At 36.5% G+C, this 20,754-nt stretch overlaps 1 protein-coding gene across 1 annotated transcript in view; it reads left to right on the top strand.

Annotated features, from left to right (window-relative positions):
• Positions 1–20,754, top strand: part of LOC149783039 (ATP-dependent chromatin remodeler CHD7-like) — an 84,622-nt gene that overhangs the window by 32,144 nt on the left and 31,724 nt on the right. The window contains exons 21-29 of the mRNA XM_089934626.1: positions 766–853; positions 1,385–1,487; positions 2,666–2,831; positions 3,300–3,389; positions 5,217–5,317; positions 9,543–9,660; positions 10,722–10,977; positions 11,816–11,889; positions 17,172–17,374. Coding sequence (XP_089790752.1) covers positions 766–853; positions 1,385–1,487; positions 2,666–2,831; positions 3,300–3,389; positions 5,217–5,317; positions 9,543–9,660; positions 10,722–10,977; positions 11,816–11,889; positions 17,172–17,374 — 1,199 coding nt within the window. The remainder of the gene's footprint in view (positions 1–765; positions 854–1,384; positions 1,488–2,665; positions 2,832–3,299; positions 3,390–5,216; positions 5,318–9,542; positions 9,661–10,721; positions 10,978–11,815; positions 11,890–17,171; positions 17,375–20,754) is intronic.

Here is a 20,754-nt window from a genome sequence, read left to right as displayed (position 1 = left end):
ATTTTGGGGAAAGTGTCCAAATAGATATTCCCAGCTTGACTTTTCTCCAGTGAAGTAAACAGAGTAATGTTATTTCTGTTTCTAGTAGTCTTGAAGAGTTTCATTTTGCACACTTCATCTGCAAAAATTAGTTGTTGTAATGATAGAGTTTCAGAATTAAATGCTATGGCTTGATTGTTGTCTAGCATATTCTTTGAAAGATGTTACCTTAGTGGTAGATTCTATTTATGTGAGGAAATGAATACTCTCTTTTCAAGTTTTCAAGACATCAAATTAGCAGCTGTTAATTTCATTTGAACAAGAATAACTATCTCTGCACTTTGTTAAATAAAGGTGATAATCAAATACTGTCCATCCAGATTTGTGCCTGTATGAGTAATGTCACATTAGTTTTCCACACCGATAGAGATTTCAGATGATTGGATAGGCAATATTCATAGGGGCTATAGAATTTTGATCTGTAACCTGATGGCAGAGTTTTGTGGAGGGGTGATTTTTGATTACCATATTTAATGTCATATAGTTGGATCTAATTGCTAATTCCTTAGACTCGGATCTGCTGTCACAAAATGCACTGACAGATCTCGTTCAATGACTAATCTCTAGGACAAACAAAAGAGGCACTGAACTGCCAGTTTGTTACATGATGGCAGATCAGGATTTATGTTTGTTAAAAGTTAGTATATGTATTATGTGGATAAAGGGGAAAGGGTATATATGAGAAAAATATAGGTGTAATGATGTTTTTTTCTTCTGTCTTTATAGCTGGGGAAGATGGGAAGACATTCTAGCCCATGCAAGATTCAAGAGGAAAATGACTGTAGCAGATGTGGAAAAAATTGCAAGAGCAATGGTAGATTAATTTTTTTTCATACTTTAAATTAGTTGTTAGTTTCACAATTGGTTATGGTCTTCTCCAAGAGATTGCATTAATGAACTTGATCTTGTGTTCTTTTTTATTTATAGCCAAAGTTTATTTTCAGGCTGGTGGAAAAATCACTTTTCCAGTGATGGCAGCAGTGATGTGATTTTCAGCAGTTAAGATATTGATAAAATGTTTGATTTGTCATGGGCTCAACGTAAAGGTGTATTTTTAAAAAATATTTTTGTTGTCGTTGTAGATTTTGCTTTAATTATTGCATGTACCTTCCATGTTCCGCTTGTATTATCATTATCTTCAATTTTAAATCTGCCATTGAAGAAAACAAAAGCCACTGAACAAGACATTAAACTACATTTGTTCTCGTATCTCCTGATTGACAGCTCTCATTCTATGGAACAGTCTGCTTGAATCTTTCCTACAGAAGTTTTATGCTTTATCTCGGTGGCCAAAACATTCTTTGTTCTCATTACAATGACAGTATTCTTTCCTTGTTTCTTTTAGATGATCTACTCCCTGCAGTTTTACAAAGGTGATGACAGGATAAAGGAATTTATTTGGGACCTCGTTTCTCCAAAGAATGATGGAACTCTGAAAAACCATTTAGGTAAAGAAATTGAATAATTCAGCAGGTGCCTGAGAAGAAAGGGTTCTTTGTCTTGCTTATTAATCCCCTTACCAAAAGGGGATACACATTATTGTCTGTGTCTGGTCATCCTGTCTACCCTCCTGCCAGGAGGGGAGACAGTGTTATTCAAGTCTGTCCATATTACACTGTTGTATCCTGTCCACCCCCTACTAGGAGGGGACATATTGTTATCCATATCTGTCCACCCCATACCAGGAGGGGCACAGTGCTATCTGTGATGGTCTGTACTGCCCTGTCCACCCTCTACCTAAAGGGGATACAGTATTGTCAATGTCTGTCCACCCCTTCCAGGAGGGGCCACTGTTATCCATCTTTCTCTTCCATCCTGTCTTCCCCTTACCAGGAATGGACGCCATGTTATCCATGACATTCAAAACTGCCCTGCTTCATCTTGTACACCGCCTTCTAGGAGGTGACAGTGTTATCCATGTCAGACCTGTCTACCCATGCAATTTGACTGCAAGTCATGCTGAATTGACCCTTAAATTATGGACCTTTCAAATAGAAATGAATAATAATGGCAATATGATTGTTGCAGACTAATCTGGATGCTTGCTTGTCTTTCTTGATCCTGATCTGCTTCATTGGTGTGGTCAGGAAACCATCCTGACATTTACAGTAGTATCTTAGATGCCTTCAACTGGCCATATTTTTGAATTAAAACACCTGCAGGATCATGCTGGTGCTTAATAGCATTTTCTAGAAATGACATCCATTGAACAAAAGGACTGATGATGACAGGTACAATAAACCTGTTAAAATATGTATGTTGTTGGGAAAAGGAATAATCAGTGTCTTGGGCAAAAAAGCTGGAAAAGCAAGAGTTACTTTTATTTGAGATTATGTGATGTTGATTTAAGTTTCTGTGTCAATGTTTTGTTTTTGGCAGGTCAGATACAGTTGTATATAATGTTCTCAAGCAAGACTCTATAGTATTTGTTTCAAAATCACCTATCTATGCTTTGAACCTTGCTTCCTTTTGTTCATTTTCAGTATTGCTATAAAATGAAAGAGTCAGAAATTTTTTATTTAACTGCCAAATAAATATTTTATTATTTCATTCAAAATTATGTGTCTGCATGCTCAACCATTCAATTCTTTTGTTAATTTTTAATCTGGTGCAATCTTACCCCCAGGTCTGTCTGCCCCAGTACCCAGAGGCCGTAAGGGGAAAAAAGCCAAGAAGGAATCCCGGAGCTTTAATGCTGCAGAGGAGTTGGAGAAAGCAGGTTTTGATTTTGATCCAGAAGCCATCTTGAAAGACAAGGGATACAGACGTCACATACAAAGGCATTCCAACAAGTGTGTGATCTTAGTGTATATTTTTCAGTATAATACACTACAATTTGTATTAACCCCCCCCATTTTTTCCCGTCCCCAGCCATTGGTCTGTCCACATAGCCATCAACACATCCAGAAAAGAATGCTTGCAAGATTGTACAATTACTACTCAACAAAGAAAAATAAATCTTGCTTTCATTTTTAACTCCATAAATAGTTAAATATTCAGGCTGTCAAAGGAATCTTTTTTGGTTTTCTTATAGACATTTTTAAAATGTAAATGTTTCTTGCCACTTTTCAAATTTTGATATAGATTACATTTTCCTTTTGGCTTCAGTAAATTTAATTTACAATTGAATAGCTTACATATAAGGTGAATTTATTCAGTTGCTGGTGGATCACCTAGAAGATTAGGTTAAGTTGATGTAAATGAATATTTGCATGTAAATTAATCTAAATCTGATTAATTTTTACTGTACTTCCTGACAGGGTGTTGCTGAGGGTACGCCTGCTGTACTACTTGAAGCAAGAAGTGATTGGTGACCAAGCGAGCAAGGTGATGGCTGGAGTCAATATCAGGTTAGTAGACAGTCGTCAGAATTAAGAAACAACCATTTCATAACTTGTTATTATGAGGGTAAGACTCCTTTCTTGTTTTGTGCCTCTGCCACATTCTGTGGAGGAGGCATATACTGCTGTTTAATTTTTGTCCATTTTCCATCAGTCCATAATGCAGAGATGCTGGTCATTTGGGATTTTGTGGAATTAATATGAATTTTTCATTAAAACTTCACATTCTGAATTATATTGATGAAATTTCAGAAATTTTATTTTTTAAAGAGAATAACATTTTTAAAAGGAGTTTTGTGTGTGGACAAATAGAGGGAGAAGAGTACGTTACCGTCAGTATAATTAACCGATATATAGAATATAGTTTGCATTGTGAAAACACAGGATGATGAGCAACTATTTGACTATACTATAAATAGGTTAAAAATGTTCGCTGTGGTGAAGAGAAAAAAGATGCAGATAATTTGTGAGTAAAACTAATGGGCTTTAGTTACTATTTTGGCCAAAATGTTGAAGGAATTTCCCAATTTAGAGGAATGGATATACCTTTTGGTCTCATTGGACATTAATCGCTACTGACTGCAAGCACATATATAATGATAGGAATCAATTGTATCGTTGTCAATTTTAACAACCATGTCAGCCATTCTGGACAAGCTGCCTAGATCTTGATACAAATTATGCTTGGATGCTAGATGAGCATGCTTATATGTTTGCATCTCTGCAAAGACAGTGGAGTATGGGAGTGCTTTACGTCAAATTTGGTTTAACCTAGCTATCTGTGCTGTTGAGGTTGATATCAGTCCTACTGTTTATCCATGAATATTTTCCAGAGTTGCTACCTGTCTTAGATATTTTGTCAACTAGTGAAGTCATTTATTTTATGCTTGGCACCTTCAGAACACAGTGTATGACTTGATTTCCAACCATGTTTAATTGATATTTACTGATTTGATGATGTTGGGGAGGGGCAGCACATATAGAAGGGAGATTTCCAGCATCTCATTGTTAATGTTCGCGTCTTTGTTTCTTGTCAGATATGAACCAAATAAAGATGAAACTGCATCTCAGCATGATCTCAGCCTGGTTTAATAAGCAGCAGTTTCCAGAAACAGTCAGCAGAGTTACTGACCTTTGGCAATATACTATCCACCAAAACCATTTCATGAAACCTCAATAGTCCCTGTTTCCATTTAGATTTCAGACAAATTTGATATGAAAGTGCATTATTAAAAAAATTCTGTTTTGATTTATAATCCTCGTTCATTTTATACTGTACCAAAATCTAATAAATCAAGAGTTCATGTTTTATAATGTTTCAGGCAAATGTTTTAAAAGATATATCTTAACAAGACCTTTGATGCATGCATTAAAAGCAATTTCAATTTCAGTCACCTATTTCAGTGTAAAATTCTCCAAAATCAATGATATTTTGTTGACCTCTTAGTGGATCTTCATCCAAATGATGTTCTTGTTTGAAATAACCAGAACATAGGGACTTTTCCAAAGAAGCTTTATGCAAATTTTTAATCTTTTACGTGCTCATCCATTTTTGTTCTAATTTCTTCTGCATCTGAAGTTTGTGAAATGATAAAGAGAACAATAAATGCAAACAACACTCTTCCCATTAGGGCTAAAAATACATTGGGCACATTGTTCTTCTTCAGAACTGTCTCACCCAAAGACTTTTCTTGCTGAACTGTTTAGTAAGGTTTGTATCTAAATTCAGTAATATTCATTTCTGGATAGATAAAAGAGACACTATATTAAACTGTTAGATATTGTTCTCATTCTTTAGAATCGCACTAATAATTTTTTGAAAATATTTTATTGTAGTGAAATAGACCTTCCTCCCCCAATAGCTGATGGAGAACCGCCTACACAATGGTGGGATGAATTGGCAGACAAGTCATTGCTTGTTGGCGTATTTAAACATGGTGAGTTGTTTCTTCATTAAATACATTTCCCAATCACATTACCTTGGAGACCAGACTTGGCAATCCCCCCCAAATCTAGCAGTACCAGACGATATCTTTCCTATGTAACAGAGAACCCGAGGGAAGAAAATCGTACTTGTTACACCTACTTGGTGTACTCGGAGATCTTAGAATAATGGATATGCCACATGAAGATTTCAGGTCATGAGATTAGAGTGATCTCTGCAAGTCATATGTTTGAATGAAAGTTTTCAATCCAAGACATAATAGAAGCCTTGGGGTGGTATGCACAGTCAACATTTTTTAGCATTGTCTATATGAACCAGCTTTGTAGAGACAAAATTTGAATCTCGTGGGTCCAGTGGCTGTGACCTAGATGACCATCAGACCATTTTAATGCTGGCACATTCTCCTCACTGTGTGGGTTTAGCACTTTGCTTGAATTTGCCAGGAATATTTTGTTCAGTAAGCAAAATTCTTTCTTATCTGGGTATGGTTGTCACATGTTACGTGATCGTCTGTTAGGAGAGTGGTTTATTCTTCGTCCAGCTATTTTACCTCCTCTTGCTTATTCTCCTGATGTAAATATGATCACAGAATGTATTCAACAGAAAAAATAAATTTTCAGTAAATTATATATCTCTGAGAATATTACTGTTGAGCCTCCACACGCCTCCTGACAGATGTGAGCATCATGTGTCACTCAGCCTAAATTGATAAACAACTGTTTATTGGGTGGCAGCATATTGTTAGTAATGGAGGTAATCAGATTATCTTCCCTTTGTTTTGGAGCCCTGAGTGGCCGAGTTGTCTAAAGCGCTTACTGTTAACGATCACTGCAATTTCACCTCTGTCTGTGTGGGTTCAAGCCTCGGGTTTGGCCAGTGTAGGTATGTGAGAAATCTTGCCAGTAGCTTCTCGTGGGTCAGTGGTTCTTTCTGGGGTTTATCTGAGTTCTTCCTCCACTATTTATACTGACCGCCATGTATAGCCAAACATGTACTGAAAAATGGCGTTGAACCATACAACAACAACAACAACAATGTCCCTTTGTTTACTTATTATATTGACAGGAAAGATGTTCATCTTTCTGGCATTGCTGGATTTGAGGGGTAGAAATGTTTATTTTTCTAACATTAATGGGAAGTATTCTTGGGGACTTTTTTTTACTAAAACATTTATTTTCATCTTGTCCTGAGTTTGAAATTGATAGTGAAATTTGAATTTGTCGAACTTTTAGGCCTGAATATTTCTTTCAGTAGTGTTCTATCTTGACAGAAATAGAGGAGTGTACCCACAGTGCCCTCTTCTTGGCCATCAGTGCACTCTCTAGGCTCTCCCTTATATTTCCTTGCATATTACTAAAATGTTTTTTTTTTTTTTTTTTAAATTCTAGTTATTAAGATATGTTATTTTATGTTTAGGATGTGTTTGATACAAATATGAACAAGCTTTTTGTTTCTGCTTCCAAAATGATGACACTATAAATTTCATCACTGGCTTCCTTTTTTTTTGGGAAAGAATGCCCATTTGTTCTAAAGGTGTTCCCTTCTTTACCCAAAAATGACCAATGTCCACCTCCCTCTGCAAGAAATTTATGGATGGAGCAACAGAATGATTATATCATATAATTGCTAAATAAAAAATTGTGATGTGTGTCGCTGAAGCTTTAAATTCATAAGTACTGAAAGCTGTTTAAAGAATTACACTTATGTCACATTATAAATATTAAACTTGTATAGATTTAATTATCAATGGTGAGAAATCTCTTAGCAACATACTATTTTAAATTAAAAACAAAATCTTTGTATGAAAGAGAGTAAATCCTTTGAGAAATTCGTATGAGTTGTGGATCTGGATGCAGTCTGTAAGGCAGTGTATCATGGTTATATGAGTAGCTATTTTTGGTGAAAATAACTTGTTAACAGGGGCCATGAGTGGCCAGGTGGTCAAAGATGCTTGACTTCTCACATTATTAGCACATTTCGTCTCTGTCCACATGGGTTTGAAATTTTGCTTGGCAGTAGTTTCGTGTATGTCTGGTTTTTCCTGGGATCCTCCTCCACCAGATATACTGGTCACCTTGTTTAGCCTGTTGTTTGCTGCAAAAATGGGGAAAAACCAAACCAAATCTTGTGAAATACATCATTTTTAAGTTTTGTGCATGGACCATTGTCAAAGTAGTTGTAGAATTTATATTTGGAATATATATATATATATATATATACACACACACACATACATACAGTGGTCCTCTTATACGGCCACCCCATCTGTACCAGGAAAGTGGCCTTAAAAGACGGGTGGTCCTTCCAGAACGGGACTACATTTTTGTAAGAAGTATATGTAATGTACATAGTAAGAAAGCTACATACTTCAAAGCACTTAATATCTTCATTTAATATCTTCATTTAAAAGTAACATTAATTTTTAAAAGGTTCTTGTTATTTCAACCGAATATACATTAATAGTTCTTATTCTTGGCGTAAGCATGATATGCGAGTGGGTATTGTTTTCATGCACATTGCAAAACCATTCAAAAACTTCATTTAAATCTTGGTACATTCATAATTCTCTTTCCATTTGCTTCATTTTCTGACTGCTGCTGAATAACCTCCTTATCGGTTGCTATGTTGTTTATTTGAGTCTTTTCAACATAAAATTGTGTTATTCTAGTCTTTTCTACATAAAATTGTTTGGCATGTCCCCCCTCCTCAACTCGCTCGATATTGTCGAGTACAATAGCCGATAATACGTCTGTTAATGTTGGGTAATGATTTATTTGGATCTTGCTAACTGTATGTGATTTAATTATGCAGACGAAACTTTTGTCGAATGGATGAAATGCCTTGTTCGTAAAGGAAGCGATAATATGTTGTCATGTAATTTTTTGGTCTTTGTCTGGTACCCTGTTTTGTTCAAGGTCAAGGTTAATTTCTCCGTATGTGTGTGTTAATGCACAAAATCTATTTTTAGCCTATGCTGACCCTGTTATGATCTTGACAATTATGTCTGATTATAATCATCCAAGAGAAGACCTCGACAGATGTGTGAAGCCCAAAACTCTGTCCTAACATTGTTAAGCCCATTTCCTGTAAAAATTGATATTATATTAATCTTACTGTTATATGTACTTTAGTCAACACTTCTTTCAGTAATGGAAACTTGACATTGGGAGATTTGTATCGACGATAGAGATAATCTGATTACTTATCTTATGTCATGATATGAATTAATTGTTGGTTCTGGATACATTTGAAAACAGAAAGTGGCTGCTTATGAGGGGAACATTTTACATTTTTGTACTAATATGCTGGCTGCTGGTCATGTTAGAGGGGTGGCATTTCTTGAGGAGTACTTCTGAATACCAACTCGTCGGTGCCAAGGGATTCTGACCGTAAGAAGTGGGTGACTGCTGGTCAGGGGGGCGTTCAAGAGAATGTTTCTGATTGGTTGTTGAAAGCCAGTTTGTGGAAGAATTGATACCTCACACTACACAGAACACTCATTTTTTTATGGCATAGTTTTTAATCATGTGCTTCAGTTTGTGATGGCAAATTTTATAAATGACAACAAGAGCAGGAAAAAAGGATTAAAGATGCGAGAAACATTCAGATGGGACTGGGTGCTTTGATTAGTGACTTTCGAGATATTTGAATGAGAAGGAAAGCATTGATTTGGTTACTTTATCAAGACACCATTAATACTAGCCGCCATGTATAGCCTATCGTGTGCTGAAAAATGGCGTTAAACCCCACAACAACAACAACAACAACAACTTTATCAAGAAAGTTGTCATCCCAGGGAAGGCCATGTGCACTGGACAGACAGAAAATGATTGAAAAGAATTTAAATCTTGATTGCAGATTGAAAGATAAAAAGAAATATGGGATGGTTTACATTATTCATTTGACACACAGTTATGTGGATAATGCATGGATGTACTGTTAGTGTATTTATATGACAGAATTGTTGACCAAGATGTTTTGTGTGTGAAATTTGATGAATCATGTTTTTGTGAATGTACATTAAATATCAGCTTCAGAAACTATGGAAACTCAATTATTCATTCCTACGTAGACCTTGATCAGCAGAATATTCATTTTACAGTGTTAAATATAGCATGTAGAGAATATTGCTGTATTGAATATTTGATGAAATGTTGCATACTTTTAAATTTCAGTGGTCGGAGGCATGTTGACTTATTAAAAATGTTGTTTTTTAGGTTATGAGAAGTATAATCTGATTCGTCAAGATCCCCAGTTTGTCTTTCTTACATGTTGTGGACCACCCGATGGAGCAGCATTACTGGCTGAAGAAAATGACGATGATGACAACTTCAAGTATGTTCCTCTGTGTATATTATTAATGTATAGTTTATTTTTAGGACTTAGCTCAGTGAAATTGGTGTGGCCCTATAGTATTCATGTTTACCCATAGGAAGTTTGGTGTCTGCAATTTAACTTTACTTAGAATGCTTAGTTTTAACAAAATTTGGCATGCAGCTGTATTTTGATGAAGCCTCAAAGTGTTTAATTTTATGCCTTCTGTATCACCGTTGAGTTATTGCTCCTGATGTTCATTCCTTATGACTTACGGCCTTTGATCTCCCATCAGCCTTTATATTGATAAGACCCGATATATTTGATTTCTTATCATCAGTCAGAGAAAATGTGGTTCCTGATTGTCTGTCCCATGATGTTGGTTGAATTGGCCGAATTTGACAGAAAGCATCAATGACTCAATACTCATTTTGAAATCTGGTCCAAAACCACTTTTCAGAATTTGACCAGATTTGACAGAAAGAATCTATGACTCAGATAATGAGGACCTTGCAGATTTATAGTGACCACATAAGATAGGTTCTGCTTGATATGCCATTAATTATCTTTGCAAATGTGATTGCCCAGTAAAATATGAAAAAGCCAATGGATTTGGGCATCTTGACAATGTTGTCATCGTCAGTAGTGTTAAGACTCTGTGTAAGTTTTAGACATACACAGTAGATGAATATTCCTTCAGCCCAAGGTCAGAAACTCTCATATTTGACCATTGGATCCAGTGAATATTACTTAGCAAAAGTCTCGCATAAACTCAGTCTCAGTTGAATCATAACTGGTTCATTCAATCATGCAGATGAAAAAACAGTCAGAAATGGAAAATAAAACTGGCAGATCTAACAGAAATATATTTCCCATTGTAACTAAGTATAGTACAGAATAATATGTACTGTATTACATGTTTGGTGTAATATAAATGAAATATTGGGATCCAGCTACCAAAAGACCAGCGTAAATTTGATTTTAAAAACCAGGACCCAGTGACCAAGAAAAAAATTGAAGAATGTGTGTACCCTAATGCCTAAGTAGAATGCTGTGTCATATTGCATTGTTTCTGTCTTCAGTGATGATCTGGATGAGAAGATGGGCACCAGCATGATGAAGGATGATGAAAATGATGATGAGGACACTATGAGCTCCATGCCAGAATCAGCAGCAAAGAAGGAAACAGATAATTCCAATCTAGCTCTCTCAACAACTGAGGGAGATAAATTACCTTTCCCTTCAGTCTCTGATCTTAATTCCCGTCTTCGCAAAATCATCACTGGCTACCAGAGAGATTATAAAAGGCAGCAGCAGAAGATGGCTCAGTCAGCTAAGGTAACAAACAATATAATGTAACTGTACATTTAAATTCCTGATTTCTATTTGTCAGACTACATTAAAGATTTGCCTTTGAAATATTTTAAGCTTTGAAGCTTAAAAAACCCAATGTGTGTGATTTTCTAAGTTTTAGTAGAATGAAAAACTTTTAGGACGAAAAATGTGTATCATTTTGGTTGTGGCTAATATCTTTTGAAAACATTTGCTTCTATTCTTTAACATTGACAGAAAAGGACTTGACTATTCATTATCAAAACTATCAATGAAATTTCAATTTTTCTTTGGCTGTTTAAAGCAGAACTTTCAATCAGCACTACAAACCAACTATTGTACTGACATGCCGTTAGACATTTCACATACCGTATGCTATCCATTGTACTGACATCCAGTTAGACACTTTGCATACTGTATACTATCCATTATACTGATGTGCCATTAGGCACTTTGCATGCTGTATACTATCCATTGACAGTAAATGATTCACCTTCTGGTTGAATTTGTTTTGGGAAATAAGTAATAAGGCAATCATACATTCAAAGAATGGGACAAAAAATGAAAAATAGGAAGAAGAATTTGGACATATCTTCAGTAGGTATAACTATAATGTTTTTAGATTGTCTCTTTCTTGGATGTAAAGTTTTATGAAATGAGAACGTTTAAACAAGTAATATTAACATTTTCCAATTTTAGGTTACAGTCTTGTAAATGCATACATTCCAAATGATCATAACCCTTCTCACTAGACATTTTGTCTTGATGTACTGCATAAATAAACACTAAGTAATCACTATTTTGTACCTTTTACTATACATGCGTACTACTTTTTGTTACATAGCGAATGGAAAAAAGAGAAAAACTTGAAGCTGTCTTCCGAGAACGGGAGAGTAAAAGACGGGAGTCACTTCATAGGTAATGTCAATTTCCCAAAAGTTAAATATTTTGTACTTTTATCACTACTGCATCAGATAGTTTGAGAGGATAAAAAGTGAACTTTTCTCCACTCTTTCATGTTTTGAGGTTGAAACCTCTTTAGCTTTATTGTTCATGGACCAGAAGAGCTAATTGGGTGGTCTTTCGTCAGTCATCCATTTTTTCCAGCTATTAACACAAGTTTGTTGTTGCTACTCCTCCTAAACTACTCTTAGGACTGCTAAAAAAACATGTACATTCATCCTATGGTCTATTTGGACGTAAATGAAAATGGTGCCATTCTGACATTTAATATGGCCACCATGGCAGCCATCTTGAAAATCTTGCTATCACTGCTTCTAAAATAAGTGGTCACCTCAGCATAGGGATTTTACTTAAAGGAGACCAGAAACCAATGGAAATATAGAATAATAATAAAAGTACTATAGCAGAAAACCTTATTCTGAAGTATCATCTGCGACTGTAATGCCAATATTTAAATATTGGCCTATCTTCTAGGAGCTGAATTTCCGTGACCTCGTATGCAAAATTTCCGCGCCTATTCGGTTACTTTCGGGATGTGACGTCATAGTAGCGACTCCAGCAACCCAAGTGGGAGTTGCCAGAGTAAAAGACAATACCGTTTTGCGTTGCTTACGGGTGTAATAGAACATTAAGAAAAGCCTGTGAACATATTTTTTTTTCTTTTCCGAAAGATAAAGGCATCATGAAAGCATGGGTACATTATTACAAACGAGTCGATTTCAAAGCAACACCATACAGCACTATGTGCTCGTTACATTTCTCAAAGGAATGTTACGAGAGGGATCATGAAAAAATAGCAGCTCAAAGATACGCAAATGCTAGGCCTAGACTAAAAGTTGGCGCTGTTCCAGACATACCTTTGAACATTTTAAATCCTGGGAAAAGCGTTAAACGTGTGAGTTACGAAAATGGGCAGAAGGACGAGTAAGTGACCACAAAATGCAACAATCAATCCACATATCTTCTATCTAAAACAGCAGTGCTAAAAACAAATCTGATAGCCCGACACCCTGGGCCCCTTCTGGTTTTAGTTCCGGCCCATCCTGTATTCAAAGTGAGGTGCCCGTCAGGCTTGTCGAAACAAAAAGTGTTTGCCTGAGGAAACTTTGATCGCGCTGGTGAAATGAGTAAATGTATTTTCAAGATGTTGACATACATGCCTTAACACGGCACAATCTAAATCAAATCACCACTGTCGTAGGTGAAATTTAGATTTGATTTTAATCAAATCGAAGCTTTGCTAAAAATAAGATTCTAAACCTGTCGTGTTTCAAGAAAACACAATTTTCAGTAATCTTATAAAAATTAAATTTAAAAAAAAATGCATTGTATACATGTAGTATGCATAAACGGTAATCTGTATTAATTGGAACTGATATAAAACTATTCCTTGGGCAGTTTAAAAAGGAGCGATTAAAAAAAAAGGTCAAAGTTTCACATTAACTGTCTGACAATAGAACGGGGGAGGGACTATTGACCCCCCCCCCCCTTGCCCCAATGTGCGACCGCCCATTTGACGTGCCTTTTCTCGCTGTGATACGCCTTATTATTCCCCCATGACAAGCCCCTTTTGCATACTCTGGTCAGTTCTGGCTAAATTGCAAAATAGCTAAAGTTTTGATTTAAGTACGCAAACAATAAAGCCTGTGTGACTAATGAACAGAATCCTTATCCTTACATTGATCTTGTGAAAAGGACTGCCCTTCGGACATACTTCAAAGAAACCATGTTCGACAGTGTGTGTATGTATAAGCACCAGCAATTGATTGCCAAATAAACGATGCCTATTTTGTTGTTACTTACGATGCCATGGACTTCATTTTAACAGTTCAAATCTGCAGTCACAAGTTACCGTACATCTGGCAACTGTTTTTCTCAAGTTTTATGCCCCACCTTATTTTCTTAGGTTTAAGTCTTAATGCATGTAACACTGTTTGCTGATTAAAATATTTATTTAGAATTAGTTCTTTAGGGCCACATATACTGCATGGTATATTTTGTTTTATTCCTTGTAATTTAATCATGGTAATTAAACTTTTCATATATGGTAGAGGAATGTCAGGTGTTAACTGGCCGAGTTTCTTTGGCGGAAATGGAGATGCGATTCTGTTTGCAGAGAAAATTTCAACGTGATCCTTCATTTAAGCTAATTGGTGACAATTTTATTCTTTTAATTATTTTTTTTTTACTATAGTACTGTTGTAGTTGTTTAAAAAATCTGAAATTTACTTGAATAATGTTTAATCTTCATGTTCTATTTACTAAAGATGAAAAAACTGTTGTGTGATATTAATTATTTCGTCCAGTGCAGGGTTTAGACGTGTGTGCGTGTGATTTGAATTTTTAACGTAGCTTTAACAATTTTTCAGTCATATCGCTATGATGTCAGCAGTGTGGCAGTTTAGACTGTGGATGGCATATGTTATATTTAAAAATGGTTTGGGGTTGGGTTTTTTCTTCTGACAAATGAAAATTGACAGACATAATGTAATAATCGGGACTTCGCTGCACAAAATTGAGAGATATTACGAGATCGGGATGTAGATGAGGAAATACCCCCAAAATCGGGAGGTTTTTCTCCCGGCTTGAGAGTTGACAGGTATGAACTGTCCGGGCTTGTGGAATTTCATTCAGGACTTTAGTTTATTTAAGTCACCAGCCCGGGGCCTGTGCCTAACAAATTTCTTTTAGTACTTATCAGTACAGTACATAAACTATTATATCAACTTTTGAATGTGCAACCCAAATGTGGTCTCCTGTCTGACTCGCTCGCCAATGTTTATGTTTGTATTCGAGGACTCGCTAGTATAGCGTCACGGTACCACGTGATCTGTTGTCTCATTAAAACTCGGAAAAACTCGGCAATTTACGGAATCGTGGTATCTTCCACGCAATATAATCACTACCCGCTTACGATATTTCATTTATAAACATTGCAGTGGAATTAAAATCTGTAGAGAATTACATACGTAAAAGGAAAATTTTGATTTCTAGTCTCCTTTAAAGACTTGTTATGATGTCTGGTTGGTCCTAAATGAAAATGGAGCCAAGCTTTGGCAAGACATTATGTTTAATTGGTCCAAATTGAATATTGTGACAATCTGATTTCCAATATGTCTTTCACAAAAGCCATCTTAAAAATCGTATCACTAATTCTCCAACATGGATGGTCATGTTAGTATGGAGTTTAACTAAAAGACTTCTTGCGATGGAAAGTTTTGCCAGTCTGTCCGTCCATCCATTCATTAGTACAAGTTTGTTATTGCTACTCCTCCTAAACTGTTTTGGAGGTTTGTCATGGAACTTTAAACACACATTCATCCAACAGTCTAATTGGATTAAAATAATAATGGTGCCTTTCTGACCTCCAATATGGCCACCAAATCAGCTATCTTGAAAATTTTGTTATTGCAACTCCCCTTGAACAGAAAAGGTTATATTGATGTTTTCACTAAAAGACATTATTAAGTCCAGTTAGATTTAACTGAAACTGGTGCTGATTTGACATCCAATATGACCACCATACAGTGGCCGTCTTGTAAATCTTGTCATTTCCCACCTGCATGAATGGTCATATTGGCACAGAGTTTTCATGAAAATGCTTCTTCTAATGTTGTGCTGATTCTAAATTGAATGGGTGCTGATCTGACATCCATTCTGTGGCTATCTTGAAAATCATGTTTTCACCACTATTAAATAGAAAGTCATTTTGAGAAGTGGTTTTTCATAAAAATTCTTATGGTGTCGTGTTGGTCTTGAATGAAAATGACTAAGTTTTACTATGGCCACTTTGGTGGCAACGTTGGCTATCTTGAATATATTGTTTTTACATCTCCCAAATGGATGGTCATATCAACATGGAGTGTTGCACCAGTTGACTTCATATGTTACCTAGTTGGTGCTAAATGAAAATAGTGCAAGTCATATGGCTGCTGGGGCCCTGAGTGGCCGAGTGGTCTAAAGCGCTGTCCATTACGGATCACTGCCATCTCACCTCTATCTGCGTGGGTTCGAGTCTCGGATTCAGCCAACGTGGGTATGTGAGAAAGCTTGCCAGTAGCTTCTCGTGGGTCGGTGGTTCTTTCCGGGGGTTTTCCCGGGTTCTTCCTCCACCAGTTATACTGGCCACCATGTATAGCCTATGTTGTGCTGAAAAATGGCGTTAAACCCTACAACAACAACAACATATGGCTGCTATAATGCCACTCCAGATAACCATTGTTTTTACTGCTTCCTTTGAATGGATGATCATTATGACATGGTTTCACCAAAAGACTTCACATAATATTGACCTTATGTTAAATGAACATGGTACCTATGTGATGTCCATTATGTCCACCACAGCAGCTGATTTGATAATCTCATTGTCACTGAAGAATATCAGAGATTGTTTCAGCGCCTCAAAGAAATAGTCTTGTCTTGAATTCTTTGAAATTCATTTTGCCCAGTCGAGTGTCATTCCCTGGGAGGGACTGTTGTATTTAGTGTGGGCATTTTCATGTAGCCACAGATTTCTATTTCAATAGACAGTTAAAAGAAACGAAATATATACAATACCTGGATATGAAGATATTGTCATAGATATGGCTCTATTATTTATAGTTTGATTCCAACCCAGTGGTGGAGACTTTTATGCATTTATTTCTAATATAAAGGAATTCTGCTTTAAAAAAAAGTAAATTGGAATGAATTGTTTACCAACTGATGACACAATATGCCACCACTAGTGAGAATAATGTGTTGAAAGTAAAAATTGTATATGTTTATCAGACATTTGTATTTTTCCAGTGGTTTTACTTGGAATGATCTGCATCAGTCAGATTTTGATCAATTTAAATATAAACAAATTCAAAGGGTTTATGGAAACAACTTTCAGCTATAATGGACAGATAGTTTTCTTAGAGTGCAAGCAATAGAAGGGCAACTAATATAGCTCGATTACTTGTCATTCACATGGGTTGAATTGTTTGTTACATTTGGCTCTCTACTTGCTTTCCATATGGTATTACCACAATAATTATTGAGGCACAACATTTGTGAAATTTGTTATGACTAGATTTTCGTGAAAACTTTTTTCAGGAAAAGTAATATGTACAGTTTCTCACAAATATGTTGATTTTGGCCAGATATAACAATTTTATTGTGATGCCAGTAGTACTTAAAATTTAGATCATTTTGAACAACAGCATGCCATCACTAGAGCTGTATAAGAAAATTGTTACTTTTATCTGATTTAGATGGACACGTAGGGAAGAGGCAGATTTCTATAGGGTTGTGTCAACTTATGGAATTGAATTCAGCCGTGTGAAGGGACAGTACAACTGGGATCGCTTCCGAATACTAGCGAGGCTGGACAAGAAAACAGATGAGACCCTTACTGAGTACTTCATGTCCTTCTATCACATGTGTCTCCGAGTCTGTAGAAGGATAAAGGAGAATGGTCTGTAACATTAACTTTCTTTCCTCCACCTTCAAGCAACAAAAACTGCTTTCTAGTGTATTGACTTGTAATGTCCATATCCATATTTTACAGGAATTGTATGCCATTAAATGCATATTTTAGTAGATCCAGTTAATTTTGTGTTACAGTATGTGTGTGTGTTTATTTAAAAAAAGTTTCCTTGTGTTTATTTGTGATTTTAGGACAGTTTACATATCCATTGCTACGTCAGATACATATGAATTTTTGGCAGTGATGAGGTAATTATTCAAAGCATTAATGTTTAGAGTTTAAATTGTGTGTATTAATCTGGAAATCTGTTATTAAACCTGTGCTATTCAATATCGAGGTCTTGTGAATATTTTCATACATCTTCATAGAAATGTTAATAAAAGAGTTGTATGTAAAAATTTTTTAGCAACAACAGATAAAGATTTGATTTGCATTTTAACCTATGTAAATTGGCATTAAGAACTGCTTTATTCATTTCCCCAATCACATTACATTAGGAACATTAGCCTGCTGCCTCGCGAAGCCAGCTCTACTAAAAGATGAAGAATGTCTTTCCTTGTCTGTTTCAGTAGACAAAGGGCTATAATTCTTGCCCATTATCTCCCCCTGGCCCTGCTAGGTGTTGCTAGTTTTTAGCTTCACATTTGTACAAACCACACATCGTGCAGTTCATCCTCTGACACTCCATTTGTTTTTGTGTTCTATGTGCCCATTCAATGTTCATTTTGGATTTGTGCGGATTTATCAATCTACTGCAAATTATATGCTTTATTTTACCATTTCTGCCAATTTTGGTGTGATTTTATCAACCTTTGGGACATCATCCATTTAGACCACATTCGCACCACACTATCGTTGACCTTGTACAAGGTCATTATAACGTACTGTAGACTTTGCCTACTTGTCCGTTATGAAGCTCTTATGAGAGAAATTCTGTAGTGATGCTTGATATTTATGCTTAGTTTATTCATATTTCACATATTTTGATAGAATTGTGGTTTAATTATTAACTAAATATAGTGCATAAGTTCATGACAGGGCCATAGTGTTTTACAATTTAGTAATTTTAGTATATTACTAGTTTCTGCTTTGTGTTTTTGTGTCATCACAGCAGAATGTCTGTTTAAATGATTTAATGCAACTTCAGAGCATGGAAGTCTACCCTGGCTCTTGTTTTGTTTATACTATGCAGTGTCTATAATACATAGTGGAAGTCTGAGCTTCCATTTTAGCTAATTAGTTATGTACTAATTTGCCAATTTATACTACTAGCTTGCTTATCTGTGCTTTATTTCCTCTTGTGTTATTTTAGGAGAAATGTTTACACATGAAATGCACCTTCAGAGCAGTTTGGCCTCTCAGCATTGAAGGGGAGTAAAGACGAGATAAATCAAGGAAGACAACTTATGGTTCATTGTTGGCAATACTGATTCACTGGAGAGTATTCCCAAATTTTTGGCAGCTCATGAGGCGTACGTCTTCTCGCATGTCTGAGCATGGCCTGTAAGTCCAGGCACATGTAATTCATGCCGGATCCATTGGATCCAGCTTTTAATACGGCCGTACTGTTACCTGCTGTCCCAACTCGCTAACCATCCAGCTGTTACTGGAAGTCCAGCTGTCCCAGCATGGGGACCTTTTCGTTGAAATGGTCCAGCCAAATAGTTAAAACGGGGATATTAGTGATAGCTCCATTTGTCTAGCCATGCTGTCAGCATCTTATCATTACTGGAGATTTCAATGAGAAATCTGTCTGCTCAGCCAGGCCTTTGGTGCAGCCAATACCAGTGATTGCTGGACCATCTTATATACTGCCAGAAACCAGGCCGACTACATGCCGTTCACACTGGATCCATTGGATCTAATGTGTATTAAACCCATACCATCACTGCCATCCAACTCTTCCAGTATGGGGACCTTTTCTTCGAATCTGTGAAGCCAACTATGATTTATGGGGATCTTAGTAACAGATCTGAACATCCAACTGTACCGTTGGTGATATGCCCTCTCTGTGATGGAGATATCAGTGAGAAATCTGTCTGTCCAGCCAGATGTTTGGAGCAGTCAGTACCGGTGATAGCCAGACCACCAGCTTCTAGGCTGACCATTCACTGGGCAAACCAGCCAGCAGTGCCAGACTTCTGTATGTTCGCTGCTCATCCACATGGGAGGGCTAGTGACATTTTCATAGTTGGGCCTTGATGCACTGTCAAGCACAAATTTAATTGCACAGAGACAAGTCATGGTACATGCAAACACCTCTTCCTTCCGGTATGAGCTGGAACACAGGATATCTTGCTTCAATCCCTTTATTCTTGGCCAAAGTGGGTCATGCATTAGGTATACTGTGCTGTCTCACCAGATCAGAGTCACCCTGAGTCGATTACTGCTCATAAGTTTTGAGCAATCTCTGCAAGCCTCTAGTTTCAACCCAACATTCCGACCAGAGATATGATAGAAGATGTTGACTGGCACAGAGTCAATCTTGTCAAGCTTCCATCTAAGAGATTTGGCACCACAGAGGCAACATTGAACCTGGTAGGTCCAGTGATGGTGGCACAGATGACACCAGACCCAACTGGGTCAATCAACACAGCTTGTTAGCTTTGCTGGTTTTGTGGGTAAAATTGTACAGGTAACAAGATTTCAATACAGTAGTCCCCCTCTTATAAGGCCACCCCTAATGCAGCAGGGAGGTGGCCTTATAATGCGGATGGCCTTTCTAGAGGGGGATGACAAATGCGAATAGTAAATACATATATGAAGAAAGTCACAAGTACATTTAATTTTAAATATTTAATATTTTCATTAAAAAATCACATGCATGTGAAATAAATGTAATACAGACTGTGTCATCGTTTTCAAAAGAATGCTATGAATAACCATTGATATAGTTTTAAAACTGTCTTTATAATTATGTTACAGATCACATCATCTGTCACTTTGTCGGTAACGGTCTAATAAACAAACCAGTCTCGTCACATTAAAAATATCCTTGCTGTCTTATCCCCTGCATGTATCGTTTAGTCTTTTGTTCCAATCTTCGGCAACTTCATTATTAACATCAGCTGATTCTCCACTAAGGACATAACACTTAATATTGTTTCACACTTGAAATCTGTGCAACCATCCGTTACTTGCGGTAAAGTCTTCATATCCCAATTCAACTAACAAAATTGTTGCTTTTTCTTGTCATTCAAATCAGGATACAAATGTATCCTGGCTCAAACAATCTTTCTTTCTCCGTCCATTTCACCTTCCCACTTCTGCAGAATTGTTTCATTATCGTTCACGATATTGTTTGTCTGAATCTTCCTGACATTAGTTTTCTGCAAGGATCCTTGACGACCCTCCACCGGTCAGTTGAA

The sequence above is a fragment of the Sinohyriopsis cumingii genome, chromosome 15 (assembly GCF_028554795.1).
Source record: "Sinohyriopsis cumingii isolate HCF-2022 chromosome 15, ASM2855479v2, whole genome shotgun sequence".
Taxonomy (NCBI): domain Eukaryota; kingdom Metazoa; phylum Mollusca; class Bivalvia; order Unionida; family Unionidae; genus Sinohyriopsis; species Sinohyriopsis cumingii.
The sequence above is the reverse complement of the archived record's forward strand: the minus strand, read 5'-3'. Positions and strand labels throughout refer to the sequence as shown.